The sequence below is a fragment of the Primulina tabacum genome, chromosome 12, assembly GCF_025594145.1.
Source record: "Primulina tabacum isolate GXHZ01 chromosome 12, ASM2559414v2, whole genome shotgun sequence".
Classification (NCBI taxonomy): Eukaryota; Viridiplantae; Streptophyta; class Magnoliopsida; order Lamiales; family Gesneriaceae; genus Primulina; species Primulina tabacum.
In genome coordinates, this window is record NC_134561.1 from 33,465,381 (window position 1) to 33,482,769 (window position 17,389).

At 32.1% G+C, this 17,389-nt stretch overlaps 1 protein-coding gene across 3 annotated transcripts; it reads left to right on the forward strand.

Annotated features, from left to right (window-relative positions):
- Positions 1-1,346: 1,346 nt before the first annotated feature.
- Positions 1,347-3,383, forward strand: LOC142520831 (uncharacterized). 3 transcript variants are annotated; one of them, XM_075623986.1, is made up of 4 exons: positions 1,347-1,586; positions 1,759-2,783; positions 2,859-2,940; positions 3,034-3,383. In XM_075623986.1, the coding sequence occupies exons 2-4, from the start codon at positions 2,026-2,028 to the stop codon at positions 3,241-3,243; spliced, it is 1,050 nt and encodes a 349-aa protein (XP_075480101.1). In that variant the 5' UTR covers positions 1,347-1,586; positions 1,759-2,025; the 3' UTR covers positions 3,244-3,383. The 3 variants fall into 3 exon arrangements, with proteins under 3 accessions (XP_075480101.1, XP_075480099.1, XP_075480100.1); XM_075623984.1 differs by having other exon boundaries at positions 1,347-1,582; XM_075623985.1 differs by having other exon boundaries at positions 1,347-1,582; positions 1,762-2,783.
- The last annotated feature ends 14,006 nt before the right edge of the window (positions 3,384-17,389 follow it).

A 17,389-nucleotide genomic window follows, 5' to 3' on the forward strand; every position in this document is an offset into this window, starting at 1 on the left:
AAAATTTCTTTTTCATTTTACCATTTTAGACAATATAGTAAGGAGTAGAGCAATCACTTTCACAAGTACTATTTACTGGGATATTGTTTCTTGATGGGATAGATGCATAACATGGCCATACATTGACAATCACGCCACATCCTTGGTGCTCCTATCCTATTATTCCATTTTTAGATCCATTAAAATAATCCATTGGCTTAATTATTTAATCCCTTTGCCACGTTATAAATCCTCTAATTAAATTTTTTTTTTTTAAATTAAGTGTGGCCTTTCATGGACATATACAAACATGGCATTAATGACATCTTTGGATTCCTAAGGCAATGCACATGGCCTTCTTTCACTAAATACAGAAATGGCGATGTCAAACTTGGTTTGGAGAGCAATTATGCACATGGGCTTCCAATAATAGACTCTTAAATTATTTTTTGTAAGCATTTGTTAATGTTTGTATAGTTTTTGTAAGCATTTGTTAAATGTTTGTATTAGCGACTCGAGCACACGCGTATTTAATCAGTATGGATTATGTGGGAATCGACAAGGCCGATGATCAACGAGCTCAAGTAGCTCATGACTAGCTGGTTTACCTGAACTTTTGTTGTGCCAATTGATGTTTATCCTATGACAAATTTTGAAATGATCCATAAATTTGAGGTTTTGCTTTTCTTTTTTCGAGTTTGAGATCTTATGTTACATTCGTTGTCTAAAATTTTTTATTGTGTTGAAAACTGACATCGTTAACTGGGAGATCAAACAAAAGGATGACCATCAGATTGTGTTGAATAATGCACTCTGAACTTGAGACGATTGAATCTTTATCCGCTATCTTTTGGTGTGTATTGGGTAAAACATATTGGCTGACGCAGTAGCTTGCCAACAACGTTAGTCATGTAAATCGCACTACACAATTCACGTGTGACAAGCTTGTCCGAGAATTACTATTACGAAGAATCAAATATGACCCAAATAAGATATCTGTCTAACAAAATATGACCCGTGAGACCGTCTCACACAAGTTTTTGTCTTTATAATAAGATCACTATATGTATAAAATAGTATAAAAAATAACTACAAATTATTTTACCAGCAATGTCTTCTAAAATCAGTACGTGCACCTGCTCAATATAACAACTCCAAATTATTCCACTCTGTACATCTGTGTGTGTGTGTATATATATATATATTTATACATATATATAGCAGACACCGCATTTATCTTTCCAATCCTCTCCATGTGAAGTATCTGAGAAAAAATTATCACAGCTTTCGCTCTCAAAAATTAAAGTGGCCCCCCGAACTGATCCTGACACATTAAATTATCAAATTCTGAATCCCATCCACATGCCACCATCCAATTGGATTCTTGTGTATAATATCCAGCTCTTCAAATACCTGACATTTCCATGCATTTTTTAACTTTTGGTTTAGATTTACGTATTATATTTTGCTTACATGTACACTGATTCGTTTGATTAAATTACTCTGAAACATCTGGAGAAATGACAGACTTGTGACACTAAAATGTTTAGCAGCGATACTGGAACTCTTTCAAAAGATTCCTCTGTGAGTAAAAGATGTCAAGGTGAGTTTGAACCCACCCCAGTGTGGTTTTTCTGCTTTTGGTGACAAAAGGGCTGCTGCGTTTGTTAATTTTGGAGTATTTTATTGTCAAGAATCGAACTTTGTTTCTTACTACCATGCATGTGTTGGCACAGTGGAATTAATTAATGGTTTTTTTTTTTGTTTTTGTTTTGGCAGTAGTCGGTGGATCTGAACTACATTTCCCAAGTCTGCCATCCTCGAAAGTTTCTTGTTTTCTCGAGTTTTTATTCCCTGCACCATTTGCTTTGCCTTGCTGCTTTTCTTAGATGAATCCAATGGGAATATCATATGAATGAATGACTCACAGAATGTGCAGAGTTTGTTCCTTCTTTAATTATTTCTACTTGATTGGTTTTGTTCTTTTTTGGGTTCATCTTGAAGTGTGGAGGTTGTTTTGAGTTAGATTGATTGAGTACTGTGAAAATGAGAGGTGTGGAGGATAAGGGATGCTTGAACAATGGCACTACACAGGAGATATCCGGTGGGAGTTGCATAAGTTTCGATTTTCACAAGAGAAATGGGCATCATCATCGGACGGCATTGGGAAAGCCGACGCCTTCGAAATGGGACGATGCTCAGAAGTGGCTGGTGAATCTGTCCAGGGGGGAGAAGAATCAGGCCAAGGCCTCGCCACGTAATTCGAACGCGGATGACCGGAGATTGATTGTGCCTGTGCCGAAGAAAGACTACTCAAGCGGTGAAGAGGAGGTCGAAAACGACTGCCCTGGCTCGGAGAGCATGAAGCGAGATGAAGTCGAAACCAAAACCATGGACTGCGATGAGTCGGTATGGCGAATCAGCAAGCCTGTTGACAGTTCTAAATCAGTTGTGAGATCTGTGTGTGTCAGAGATATGGGCACAGAAATGACACCGATTGCTAGCCAAGAGCCATCCAGAGCGGGTACCCCGATTCGGGCCAATACCCCGGCTCCAAGGAGTCCTATAGCATCAGAGCCATCCAGTTCTTTGAGGTGTCAAAATGGGGGGGTAATAGTGGCACCCGAAAGTGAGGCTAAAAACGAGCCGAAAAGGGCAGCAAGAAAAGCTAATGTAGAAGAACAAGAACCCGATAACATCGCTGAGAACATGAGCAAGACTACTGATCAATCAAGAAACCTGAATGCTCTGGAAATTCGAGCAACAGCTTGGGACGAGGCCGAACGGGCAAAATACATGGCAAGGTGATGATTGATTTCATGGATTCTGTTCCAAGTTTTAATTGTTTAGCATATTTTTTCACCGATGGATCTTTTTAGGTACAAGCGCGAAGAGGTGAAGATTCAGGCTTGGGAGAATCATCAGAAAAGGATAGCTGAAATGGAAATGAGAAAGACAGAGGTATAATACTAGAATTAACTACTTCTATACAACATGTTATCGCAACACATTCCATAATTAAACTGTTGAAAGATTCACAAATTTCTCGTGTAGTCGAAAGCCGAGAGATTGAAATCTCGAGCCCAAGAGAAGTACACGAACAAGCTTGCAGCAACCAGGAGGATAGCCGAGGAGCAACGAGCAAATGCCGAGGCCAAACTGAACGAAATGGCTGTGAAGACATCAGAAAGAGCAGATTATATACGAAGAACAGGCCATCTTCCCTCTACTTTCTCCTTCAAGTTGCCTTCCTGCTGCTGGTAGCTAGCTAGTAGCACCATAAAGGATGCTCTCTCCGTGTCGAAAAATTTTAAATTTCGTGAATAATTTTCTCAAAATCTAAGTTTCACCCTCTAAAAATATGAAATCAACCTCTAATATTGAGATTTTATGTTTGCCTAGTTCACATCATGCACTTAGTACTTTTCAATTTTCAAGTGTATTTACTTGTTAAGTTGTCCTAACTTTGTGCATGAGAGCCAAATGAATCGAAAGATTCATGTTTGGTTACCAAAAAGGGATCAAGTTATCCGGACAAAATGTTGATTTAAAGTCGAGGCAAGAGTTGAACTCAATTAAATTGCTCGACGCGTAGTGATTATGCAATATAACCACGTCTCTCAAGATATAACGAATTTCCTTTTAATTTAGATGCAATATAAGCCATAAGAAAAGCTCGAACTTTTAGCTGTTTTTGAACACATTTTCAGACACAAAAACTAATGCACAAATGCAATGCAACTGTATGTAATGGAATTGTTCTCAAGAATTCAAGTGTCTTATTTGTAATTTCCAAGTGTTATAGCATCAATCCTTAAATAAATACAAATTTTTAAATCCAATTCAATCTTGTCCATTTTATTGTATTCTAGCAATCCAGATTGCATCTGACTGTGAAGTTCCATGGCCCTTTCGCTGTGACTCCTCAATTTGGAGAAATGTGAACCATTTGTTAACAGCCTTGCGCTATATATCGTGTTCTTTCGCGCATGTCCACGCACTTCCTTCTGATGCATCCCTTCTATCCAGATGAATCTAGTCCATCAAATTGTGATCCGAGGATCCCGATTGTATATATTTGTGAGTGTCATTGTTCTTATGCTCCTTGGATTTGGCACATCATCGAGTCTTATTGCTATGTCACCAAGTCATCCTGGTTCTCATACTGTATTCTGTTTAAAGAAAGGCTCCACCCTTGCCACCAGTTCCTCGCGACAACGAATATGGAAGAAACACGGCTCTATGGCACCCGATGCGACCTTCATGATGTGCGTGACTAAAGCTCAATCGCTAGCTCAAGCTCAGGTTCTGTGTCTGATGGATCATGCAGCATTATCCTTGTAGCTTGTAGAAAGGGTTGCATAACAGCGAATAGGGTGTGTTTGGTTGAGTCGATTAAATAAGGATAGATTAATAGTCAAATATTTATTGTTAAAATTTTAAGATGTTTTAATAATCATTTTGACCCGATTTAAGATCCAATTTTATTAATCAAATAGTTATCCATAAAATTAGATCTTAAACCGGATCAAAATGATTATTGAAACAACTTAAAATTTTAACGATAAATATTTGATTATTAATATATCCTTATTTAATCTACTCAACCAAACACACCTATGGGAATGGGACTTGATTATTTTTGTTACTTTGAAATAGATGAGTCAAAATAGGGCAAGTCCGTCGTTGACCCGGCCCATCATATCATATAAAATAAGTGAGTTGGGTTAACAATTTTCTCCCAAAACAGTAGAGTAACCTGCCCCGCCAGTCCCGTCCCGTCTAATTGTGGATTGAGGCATGTTTCAAAGTAAAATAAATTAGGTCTGTCTGATCGGCCCATCCTGCCGTCTAAATACGCGAGGCCCCTAAGGACTGGTAGCTACGGATTGTGGGACACCCCACCCGCTAACCCGTTTTGACATATCTCATCTGAAACACTAATCTTATTTGTTTTCTATGTAGGATTTCGTGTTCCTAGTGGATTTTCAAAAAAATAGGGGTATTTTGTTTTTTAACCTCGCTCAATTATTTAATTAAGAAAATGACCTTCTCATGTGTATTTCAAATACACACGAAGAGATCATTTTTTTAAATAAATAGTTGACGGAAGTTATTTTGCAAATTATACCATTTTATTATTAACTAGCATGAAAGCACGTGAATTCGCATGTAAATTTATATTCTATATAATAAAAAATTAAATTAATAATAAAAATAAATTTTGCTCCTTGCATAACATGATCTAATCTATCAAACAACATTTGTTCGGAAAAAAGATAGATCAAACAAATTGTAAGAATTGGAGATAATGACTTATCAGATTAAATACAAATACAATAATCTGAATATATTTGAACTGATGAAGTAACATAAGTGTAAATAGAATGATAATGTATTTTAATTAATTAATTAAACAATATAAGCGTGTAAGAAAATATTTTGGTATATAATGTTGATATTTCTATTCAACATCAATTAATCGATAAATATCCTCCTCAAATTAAGAACATTACATCTTAAAGATCTAAAATAGTATTTAATTATAATTCTTAGAATAACTAAGAACATGTGACAATAATTGTTCATTTTATGGTATATTCTAAACTATAACCACATGTATATCGTAAATTTGAAATATTTCAAAAACTTGCATTTTGTTAGTTAATGAGTTATATGAAAAAATTAAAAAAAATATTATATTAACTAAAGAAATCCAATGAACTTAAATTGTATTTTGAGGGGAAAATAATAATAATATATTTAGACATAAGAATTGAAAATAAATTAAAAAATACTTCAAAATACATATTTGTTTAAAAGTAGTGAACTAAAAAAACTTCATTTTCTACAATTTTACTAACGAAGATTCATTTCTTAATAATTGAAATCAACTAATTATTTTATTCAAGTTAATTGAGTTAAATGGTAAATAGACGTTACAAATTTTAATGTAATTGACTTGAATGATGCATAGATATTACAAATACCTAAATTTTTTCTAACAATTATATACTAATCTTATTTTTACATTGTGATGTTTATTGAAATACCATTATTCTATCTCAAAAAAGGAAAAAATACCACCACTCTAAATTAATTTCCAGTGCTAAGTATCATCATAATCATTATCTCCTCATTTTTTTGGAATTACATTTGCTAAGGTTTGAAGCTATAAATAAAAAATTTGAATTCGTTCTCACTATATATTTATATTTTAAGATTTTTTTATTATAATTTTAAAAGTAAAATCATGACACTACCGATTAATTCTATATACATTGGACAATTAAAAATTATTAAATTTGAATTAGAATAAAATATAATTATATAAGTATAATGATATTTTCCAATTCAATTAATTATTATTATAAGGTCATCAATAAATTAAATCCATAGCGTGCCCAATTTCTTCAATTTTTTTTTTTTTTGCTAATTAAAAATAATAAAATTTAACAAGACAAAATGGTGATGTATGAGATAATAAATAATAATGTGATATTAATAACAACGGATAATCAATTTTTATTAATTATTAATCGGGATGGTCAAATTACGACTCATGATCATGAGAAAATATTTGAGTGGTGTCAGATGAATGATGATAATGTCATATTTATAATGGTCTATTTTTTCTCGGGTTTTATAATTTATTATATCATATTACTTTAAGTGATATATATAGTCGACATAACTTAATTTTTTTACGATTGTAAATGATAAAAGTATTTCTTCCCCTATACAAATTCAAAGGTATCACAAGTATAGAATTTTATAATTTTAACATAAAAAAAAAAAAGAAAAGATATATAAAAAATTAGTTTTAGACTATTTTCCTCTTCTCAATTTAGTGAAGGTAACATTATATTAAGAATTTTTTGAGTGAATATTTTGCTCATACTCTTTTTTTTTTTTTTGACTCATTGGTGTCATTTTTAAAACAATTTCACAATAATTTTTACAATGAATTAATATAATTGGTACACTCATGTTTAATATATAATAATATATTTTAAAATTTTCTTTACAGTTCCGAAAGAATTTGTATGAACGGTGCCTTTCTGAAGTGAAGTCCTAAAAAACACACACACATGTTTTGAAATGATCTTGCTTTGTTGCTATCATTCCCTCTAACCCTATCAACTGTGTAATCTAGAATTCAAAAGAAATGTTGCAATAATTGCGAACTCCGATGTAAAAGATAAATCTGCAATAATTTTATCTATATAAAATTAGACTCAACATTTTTTGGCATAGAATAGATACCGTTAATATTTTTTTAGAAAATAAGCCGAAACATTATAAATGATGATTTTTTTGAAATTCATATTTATATCTTTATTATTATTTAAAAAAGACTACTAAAAGCTTGATATTTTATCAATAAACTCTTCAATTTCTTTGTAGTTTGTATATATTTATATCGTTTTAATAATTATTATTTATATTTATATTATAAGTAAAGTTAAAACTTGTTTACTTATGGCTAAAATGAGAAAAAAAAAAAAGAGAAATTAAGGTTACTTATTAATTATTAAATTTCTTAACCATATGTATCAACTAATTTGACATCAACAATTGAAAAAGTATAATTCCATTTAAAGTCGCAATGAAGTTTTACCATATATGTCCGAACACATAAATATATTTACGAAAATATCAGTGTAATGTCTAATGTATTTACATGTATGGAGGGCTAGCTTGGCTAATTCAAAATCGGAAAACATTGTCACTTATTCACACTATTATTATAGGTTTGACATTAGGGAAGGCAACGGGTCAGTTTCGGAACGGGTTTGACCAATCCCGAGACTCGACCCCCCGAATGTTGGACTCGCCCTGCCCCGTGAACTCAGCGGGTCCAATCCAGCTTGGACTCGTGGATCCGCTAAATTTATTTTTTAATATTTTTTCAAATACAAAATAAAAAAATCAGACATTAATTAATCATAAAATTATTTTCAAAAATTTATATTAATAATAGCTAAGAAAAAAGTATAATCACAAATTAAAATATTTTAATTTTTATTCAATTAAAAATTAATTGTCAATTTTTATCTAATTAATAAAAATGTATAATTATATGTTTTTATATTAAATATATTTATTTCAATATTAAAATATTTAAAAATAAAATAATGATTAAAATATTTATTATTAAATATTTGAAAAATTATAATTTTATTCACAATATATATTTATTTTTATATAAATATGTACGAGTCTGGTTCGGGTCAGCTTCGGCCCGCCCCGTTGGGATGGGTTTAATACGGGGACGAGTTTCGACCTGGCCCATCGTCATCCCTATTGGATATGGTTAACAAGTGAAAAACAATAATTTCATTTAAAGGGACAATGATATTTTACCATGTATGTCCCTAGCACATAAATATATTTACAAAAATATCAATATAATGTCTAATGTTTTATACATATGGAGGGCTAGTTTAGCCAATTCACAATTGAAAAACTATGCCCTATATCTATACTTTTATAAATACTAGTAAGCAACATGTGCGTTGCACATAAAACACGTATTATTTGAAATAATCAAATCTTGTTATTTGGTCAAACCATTAATTGAAATATGATAACAAATATTAAAGATTCATGTCTAATTCATTTTTCCCCATAGAACTTATAAATTTGATACATATATCGAGCTATAAGCAAAGATAATTTAAAATATGTTTGTGAAATGCATGTAATTTAAATTAATATAATGTTAATTCATTAGAAATGAATATTTTATCTTAAAATTTCATTATTCCCACATCATTTTCTTATTTCTTGTTTCATATAATCTCTTCCTCTTTTGTTGGAACATTTGAAGTTATAATGATTGAACAAAGTTGCTGATTCAACGGATAATTATAGAATCTAACCGAACTGAATTCAATGAGGAAAACTGAACTTTCATAAGAAGAAGTTTCATAACAAAGCTGGACTGATAAAACATAAGAAGAATAATGATAACCAAACCGATTCAAGGTCGGTTGATGAAGCTCAACTGACAGTTTATCTAATTGATCATTCAGTCCAAATCCATATATTCCCTAAGAATCAGTATACTCAGTGAAATAGTGGATAAAGTTTTTTGTACTAACAGTCACTGTGTGAGAACCCGAATTTCCAGCATTTCAGCAGCAATGCAAAATTCCAGCAGAAGCTGGTATTTTTCCAGCAGACTAGAATCCAGCAGCAGACAACAGATAAATCCAGCAGCATAAGAGTGAGATTCCAGCAGACAGGTACTAATTCAGCTCATGACTTGTAACAAAAGCATTTAACATGGAATAAAGGATGTTAATGGCGGATTATGACCATTAATTGGGAGGCTAACAGTCAGAATTTTGCCTATAAATAACACCCTCAAACCTCTGAATTGGGTTACACAAATCTTGAGATTATTGATAAATAACACCCTCAAACATCTGAATTGGGAGGCTAACAGTCAGAATTTTGCTAAGAGAGTGCTTATTTTCGAGCGGTAGAAACCAGTAGCAAGAACAAGCAGATTCCAGACTTCTACCGAAACTTTATAGCAAATTACTGTAAGTGGGCTTATGTATAAATGTCTTGAAATCAATTTGATAAATTATGTTTAAAAGCAAAGTTCGGTATGTTTGATTTCTGATATCTGATTATGGAAGCACTAAAACCTAGTGAACTAATGGTAGGAATATATATTCTGGACATTTCTGAATTCTGATTCTGATTCTGACCTCACCCATTAGAGGATAGAACATATAGGGGACTAATATCAGTTAGCCATGAAATTCACAAACGTACTCAGTGCTTACCTACTTGCTAATTTTTTATTTTTGTTCTGAATATTGATTCATGTTCTGAAAAGAAGAGTTTTCTGTATATTATTTGTATTATTGTTTCTGTTGAAAATGATTTCGAAAACTGAGAGTTATTCTCGCCCCCGCTTACTGAGTGACAATCATATCACTCACCCACCAAACTCATCTCAGATAAGAACGAGGAAGAATTGTTAGAAGAAGAAGAGCAGAATCAATTTTGGGGCTGGTGAAGAACACTGTTGTTCTCAGTTATTATTTTGTTATTTCCGCTAAATTTGTTAAGACACTGTTATGTCTGGTTTTACATTTCTGCTGTAAAACATTAGTTATTTGAGTTGTAACAGATAATGAATTATTCAATATTATGAATAAAAGACTGGTTTCTGAATTTTGTACTTCTGAGGCTTGTTGTTTTCGAATGTAAATTTGAGAGCAACGCCGGTGACAACCAACCCCCGTCTCAGGGCGTGACACACTGAAACTTAACAGAATGTCAGATTTCGACGCACTACTAGAACATGTCAGAAAGGACGATGACATGACAACAACGATATCTGCATTTGAAACGAATATATTTTGAAAAGATTATCGTGGCAGATTAAGCTATAAATAGATCAGTTCAATAAGCTCTAAATGTTAGATAGTTTACAGCATCTATCTTTGGATTATTTAAAAAAAAACTGATCTTATCTGAAATTGCTTCCCGAGATCCAGATTGAAAATAACCAGTACATGCTGATAAATCATTATCTGATATTTTTGAGTAGAGGATCAAATTTTGCTCAAAATTTCTTTATGAAATCTGTGTAATTGAGAGCAAGAAGCCTTACTACTCAAAGTATTTAGATTGAAGTTTTATTAAGAGTTTCAGTTAAACATTGTTAAGTCCTACCGAAGTGGATGATTTAAATTACTTATAATTACCAAAGTCTTTTTGTGCAAACATTCAGTGATTAAGATGTTAGAGTAGGTGCACGTCGAGCCAAGTGTTGGCCGAGTGTTCACGATGAAACTCTATGTATAAACGATCTTTATTTTAATAATATTTGAATTTATTATATTGGCGCATCTTTATCTGTATACCCATGCTAGTTGCATAGATAAAGTCCTTGAATATACAAATAGTAGAAAGAATATGAGATGCTCATATGATGAGTATCATGAAACTCATATTTGGAATACTGTATATTCTAAACGGTTCCTAGTCGATTCAGCCGCCAATAAGAAGGATATAGGCCTTGAGTTAGAGACTAGTATCTGCGATGTGAGTACCATGTTTCATTGGTAGGGGACATTGTGATGTCCGAGCATGCAGATAGGTGCTCCTGGTAGAGTGCACTGAACAACCCTCCATAAAGGACTTTCCAAGTGGTTCTCACTTATCGAGTGGAAACGTCCTAGTTTATGGTTGTACACCATTAGTCCTTATGACCCGGGACAACATTGAGACTCTATGTGCTAGAATCACACTTTGACTTGTTTACCGACTCTCAAGGGGTCATCAGGTGGCAAGGTTGGGTGTTCTGTCGAAACACATAGGAGTCGATGCATTGTAGTCGGGGATTCACCGCTTACCTTCGGGTATGGATATCCTATGTGTTATCATGTGTATGTAGGTTGAAATCTCTGATCAGAGTATGGTGGTAATTATGAAAGGGGTTTCATAGATTACACCATCGATGCAACTACGACATGACACATAATATCGATTTATTCACAACTCTCGATATACCAATGGTTGTCGAATCGGTCGGGATATATGAGTTGAAGGGACCGTACTGTACGCTAACCATAATTGAATGGTTCTTGCAGGCACTATCATTTGATACCTAGGGAATCATGTAAGCGATGCTGCTAGGCGTTTAACATGATTGGTTGGGTATTATCAGACTTGAGTTCTGACGTTCTTGTTATCAAGGAGTTGATAAGTAAGAATGGAGCAATTGTGGTATGCTCATATAAGGACATGTTTAGTCCGAATCACATGGAGATGTGAACCCACGGCTAGTTGTATCAATGAACCATTGAGGGCCACACAAGTACTTGCTTTCTAAATCCGATGTGAAGTAAAATAGTTCAATGTGTTGAACGGCTTATAAATGAGTTTATAAGCGTAAAGAAAAATAGAAATATGACTTCTATGAGAGAAATATAAATTTTAATTTATGGAAGTGTTCCTAAATTAAAATTTGGCCAAGTGAATAATGTATTTGAAAATTGTGATTTTCATAAACATTATTATGGACTAAATTAAATTAATTCAAGTGTTGAATTAATTAAACACTAGTGGGCCTAGTAGAGTCCAAATAATTAAATTAATTCAAGTGTTGGATTAATTAAATATCATTGGGCCTTGTAGAGCCCAATTGGGAATAATTATTTAACTAGTGGGCTTGAGTAAAATCAAGTAAAGTCTAATTGGGCTCAAATGGGTTTGAGACAATTTAAATAAAAGTCCATGGGCCCTTGTAAATTGTTATAAGCCCACATGCAAAGCATGCATGGGATGTGAACAGTTGGGGAATACTTTTGATTAAAATAATGCATGGCATGCTAGCTTTTTGGATCAACTTTTTGCACTACCAAGACAACTCTTTCCTCCCTCATTCTACACTAGCTTGGTCGAAACATTGAGAGCATTTTTCTCTAAAAAAATTTTCTTTCACTTTTGTGTTCTTCAATTTGTTGAAAACACTATCTTCTCTTTGAAAAATCTTCTTGTTTTTCTAGTGCAAAACAAGAAGGGATTTACCTAACAAGTGGTGGGCCTAATTTTGAAGGAGGAGGAAGCTTGTAAACTTGTCATCCATTGAAGAGCTTTGTTGTTTAACAACGAAGTTGGTGCCATTCATCAACCTCAAGAGGTTGATAGGTAAAACTATTTCTAACACCCTATGTATGACTTGTATGGTGTTTGAATGTAAATATTGCACACAAACATGGTGGCCGAAAATTTGAGCTTAAAATTAAAAATTTTTGACTTCCGTTGCGCTTCCAGCCACCGTAACCGGTCCGCTAACATAAGAAGGGGTGACGTAGGAGTTTTGAAATCTCCGAACTCCAGAAACAACCTTGTGCTTATTTACTTTTCAGTTTACCTACCTTACTACTCTTTAGAAAACCCAAACTGATTTCTTGATAAGCCATTTGTTGAACTACTTTCATGAAGCCTACTTCCGCACATTTCGCACTGGTTAACTTACTGAAAACCCAAATGATAAAATAAAATTTCGATGTTGCTAACCCAATCGAAATATTTTGAAATAAATTTATTCACCTCCCTCTAAATTTATTTTCTATCCTAACATCTTATGTAATTTTTACAATGATATCATTAATATTAATTATAATATATATTTACTCACATGTAAAAAATATTATTTATTAATGTTATTTTGAAATTGATTATTTCAATCATCGATATTTTCCATGATATCGTTAATAAAAATGGTTACTCAATTAGATCTAATTTATTCTCCTTAATCATATTTATCTCTTGTATTTATTTTCAGTTCCATATACATTTACCTAATTATGTTAAAATTATATAATTTGATATGAACTGATCCACTTGAATTTCATATATCCAAATAAGTCAAGAATTGTGAAATCAATAGATTTAAATTTCATCAATCCAAACATAACCTAAGGGTTCAACTCAGAAGGCATAAGACCAAAAAACATTGGAACAAAACATATGCAATAGAAAGACCACATATGAAACATCTTAATGAGCTTTAATCGTAGTTTAATCTTATTAATCAAATTTTTGAACAAAACACTTGCAATAGAAGGACCACATCTAAAACATTTCAATGAAGCTTTTATCGGAGTTTAATCATCAAAAAAATCAAAGTATAATTCAATCTACCTCGAGGATGTTAATTGTACTAAAAAAATTATACCTCACATAGTAGGTCAATAATGACAATTGAACTCGTAATGCAGGCAAAACCTTTAATATATCATTAACTCAGACACAAAGAAAATAAGTTTAGGACATAAGAAAAACATCACATTCCAATAAAAAAAAGTAGCTCACAATTTATCTACTTTGATCGAACTCATACTCTTATCCTCTGAGTTGTCCATTTTAATTATTACATTTAATGCAAATAATAACGATTTATATTTAACGTTGATAGGTATATACTTATTTATTTAGAATTTTTTTGGGAAAAGTATAAATTTAAATGGAAAAATTAAAGTAGATGTTTTAATAATAATATATTCGAATTAAATTATTTATTAAAAATTATAATAAATTATAATAATAATAATATATTCGAATTAAATTAATTATTAAAAATTATAATAAATAAAAATATTAATAATGCTTACGTGGACGAGTAAGCGCGGATTAAATTAGTTTTGTAAAATAATTATTTTTTGAAATATTTTTTTATTTTTATATTAATTATAGAAAAAAAAACCCTCATATGCTTGCATCCTTTATAATTATCTTTTTGTACCAGCAATCACACTGTTCATGTACCTGTGAATGTGGGTGAAAATAGTAAGGAAAGAACAAGCTAACCACATGCTGAAATCAGAAAGAAAAAATGAAAAGTATACTTCATTCAAATTTGAAGGTTTCAGTCCAAAACCAAATGAGAAAATCATAGAAGAAACATATTTAGTACAACTAATACATTTAAAATACTTGAATAGTGAAAATAGATTAGTAAATTCTTCCACTGCTACTTAAACTTACTCTAATGTTCTTACAGTCCTGAATATAATATTGACAAGGTTGTTCCATGTTAATGACTAGCTACATTCATTGGAACGATGCAGAATTTCCATGCTCAAAGTAATACTCGACTCGCTTCCATTGCATTTGGATGATGCTACCGAGAAATCTCACACGACGTTCATTCAGATCTTCAACATATATCAGAGCTGGTGATTTGTTTTAAATCCACATCACAACAACACTTGTAGAAAGCAGGTCCATGAACACTTACAACATGCACGTACGGTGATCAGTGATCACCACCATACACTTAGAAAATGAAGACGAAATCGGCCATGGATTATGTAACGCAGAAGCCTTGGATCATGAAAACGAAGTAAAACCCCAGAGACAGATGTGCAATAAATAACATAGAATGAGAGTGGTATGAAAAACACTCGGCGACGAATACGATGATCGGTAGGAGGCACAACCGGCAGACATGGAACTCACTGTCAATAGCCTCTCTACAGAACAAAGAAAAAACAGTGAAAGGAAGACAAAAAAAAAAAAAAAAAACATGGAAGAAACAAATATATATGAACACATAAATCCAAACTGTAACCTCGGTCCTCTATCTCACATCATGCAATACGATCACGTAAAAGATGGAAGCCCCTAGTGGGGGAGATTAAAAGGCAGAAATAAAAATGTGCAATAAATGACATGGAATTTACCAAATCATTAAATAGCAACACATGATTTCAAATTATCTATACAAATAATATTGACTAACCATATCATTCCAAATAGCAATTATCAAACATTGATTCTTTTATTTAGGTAATAGATTTAGATTGTATTTATATTTATGAATTATTGAATTAATTATAGTAAATCATTAATTAATAAAGAAAAGCAAGCTAAGGACTTAAAAGGACAATTCACAATTCTCAAAATTTTATATAGGTAATAATAAATAAATAATAGATATATAGGTAATAGATTTATATGTATATTTATATAGATATTATATAATTTAATGAAAGGGAATTACATGAATTTATATTTATATGTATAATGAGGAGAATGCCGTGAATTTATATTTATATAGATATTATTTAATTTAATGAAGAAAATGACATTAATTTATATTTATATAGATCATATGTATATTTATATTTATATATTCTTGAATTAATCAAAGTTCATTAATTAATAAAGACAAACAAGCTAAGGACTTGGACAATTCGCAATTCTCAAACATTGACCTTTTTTGTACGACCCGTTGCCTTCATATAAATGTATCAATTTCTCCCAATTTTTTAAGGTAGATTTGCACATATTTATCTTGCTGAAGGTATTCTTGTTCACCGTCTTGTACAATAAGTCCTTGGCAACATTGTACAAGTTGGCTTTTCTTTTCTCTTCACTTGTCCACTCATACCGTTGTTTTTCAATGCGATGAGGTGCTCCATCAGTTAGAGCAACAACATTGTTTGCTTTCATGATCTTCATTGGTCTATCAGTTATGACGTATCACATATCATCATCTTGCACAGCTAAATGAGCATGCATTCTATTTTTCAGTCATCAAATTCTTCTCTGAAAAACATCGGAATTTTTTGAAAGAAATCATGATGAATCGGATATATGTATTTGGGAGTATTCAAGAACAAGATTTAACCGCTTTGATACCACTTATTAGGATCGATTAACTCAAGTAAAGTGTTTAGAAGAGAGGATTGAATAAACACTTAGGATTTTTTAATTCCATTTCGAATGTGAGTCAATTCTTTGAGAAACCGATCTCTAAATCTTGTATGTAAATATAGAACAATTAACTAAAATAGTGCGGAAATAAACCGGCGGATAGATGTGAATATTTTGGCTAAGGTACTGTGAAAACTGAATGGAAAAGAGAAATGAACACACAGATTTTTATGGATGTTCAGAGTCTCCAAGTGCTCCTACATCACCCCTTCTATCTCAGTGATAGATATTTACTAAAAGACATTGATTAATCACAATGAAATGTAATAACCCATTTCAGTTTGGACTTAAACACAACCAAAATAAAACTCTTAGCTTTTCTTGCAAAACTTATCGGTTGATAACTAAATAACTCAAATAGGTAGCTTGAATGCTACGAATAAATCAGTAAAGGATTGCGATTTGCAAATTGGATATTAACTTTAGAATGAATTGCAAATGACTCGATAATTGTTTGCTCTTTGAGTAGTCGTGTAACTGATATTCGCGTAAAATTGTCTCTTGTTATTATCTCAATTCTTTTTCCACAACTAAACTTCTTTGCTATTTATAGTCTTCTATTCCAACGGACACATTGAATGCATTAACGATCACATTGAATGCATTAATTAATGGTGTCTGTTGAATCGTCTTTTTGTCCATGTAGACATCCTTCTGACAGTAGTACGATGTATCAGAATGTTATGCACTGACTGTTCTGCTCAGGTAAGGAATGTCAGTTTTTTTGCTGAATTCAAACTACAACTGATGACATGGCTAACTGATCAAGAGTCAAAATAGTCGACTGATCAGTTTATCTGGTCTATACTTGGTAATCAGTTCTAACTGATATCCTTTTAGTTTGAACGTTCTGTTGGCTTCAATTTGAGTATTTCAATTATGCTTATATCAGTTCTACGAATAATTCATTCAGTTCTGATCTTCAGTTCTGATATCGAATACTTTTTCAATCTTCGAATCATCAGTTTTAGGACTTACTTATATTTTTGAGAACTTTAGTTTATTTACTTCAGTTCTAGTTAGTCTATTTCAGTCCGATAAGTCTTCTTCAATTCTAAAATCAGTTATGTGCTATCAGTTCGGTCTCTGTTTAGTTCGGGTCTTCAGTTCGGCTACTGATTGGTTTGTCAAACTCTGAAACTTATTATTACTC

Coding starts and splice junctions, on each gene's coding strand:
- LOC142520831 (XM_075623986.1), top strand. CDS start 2,026: ATGAGAGGTGTGGAGGATAAGGGATGCTTGAACAATGGCACTACACAG. Junction 2,784..2,858: donor CGGGCAAAATACATGGCAAG/GTGATGATTGAT, acceptor GGATCTTTTTAG/GTACAAGCGCGAAGAGGTGA. Junction 2,941..3,033: donor TGGAAATGAGAAAGACAGAG/GTATAATACTAG, acceptor TTTCTCGTGTAG/TCGAAAGCCGAGAGATTGAA.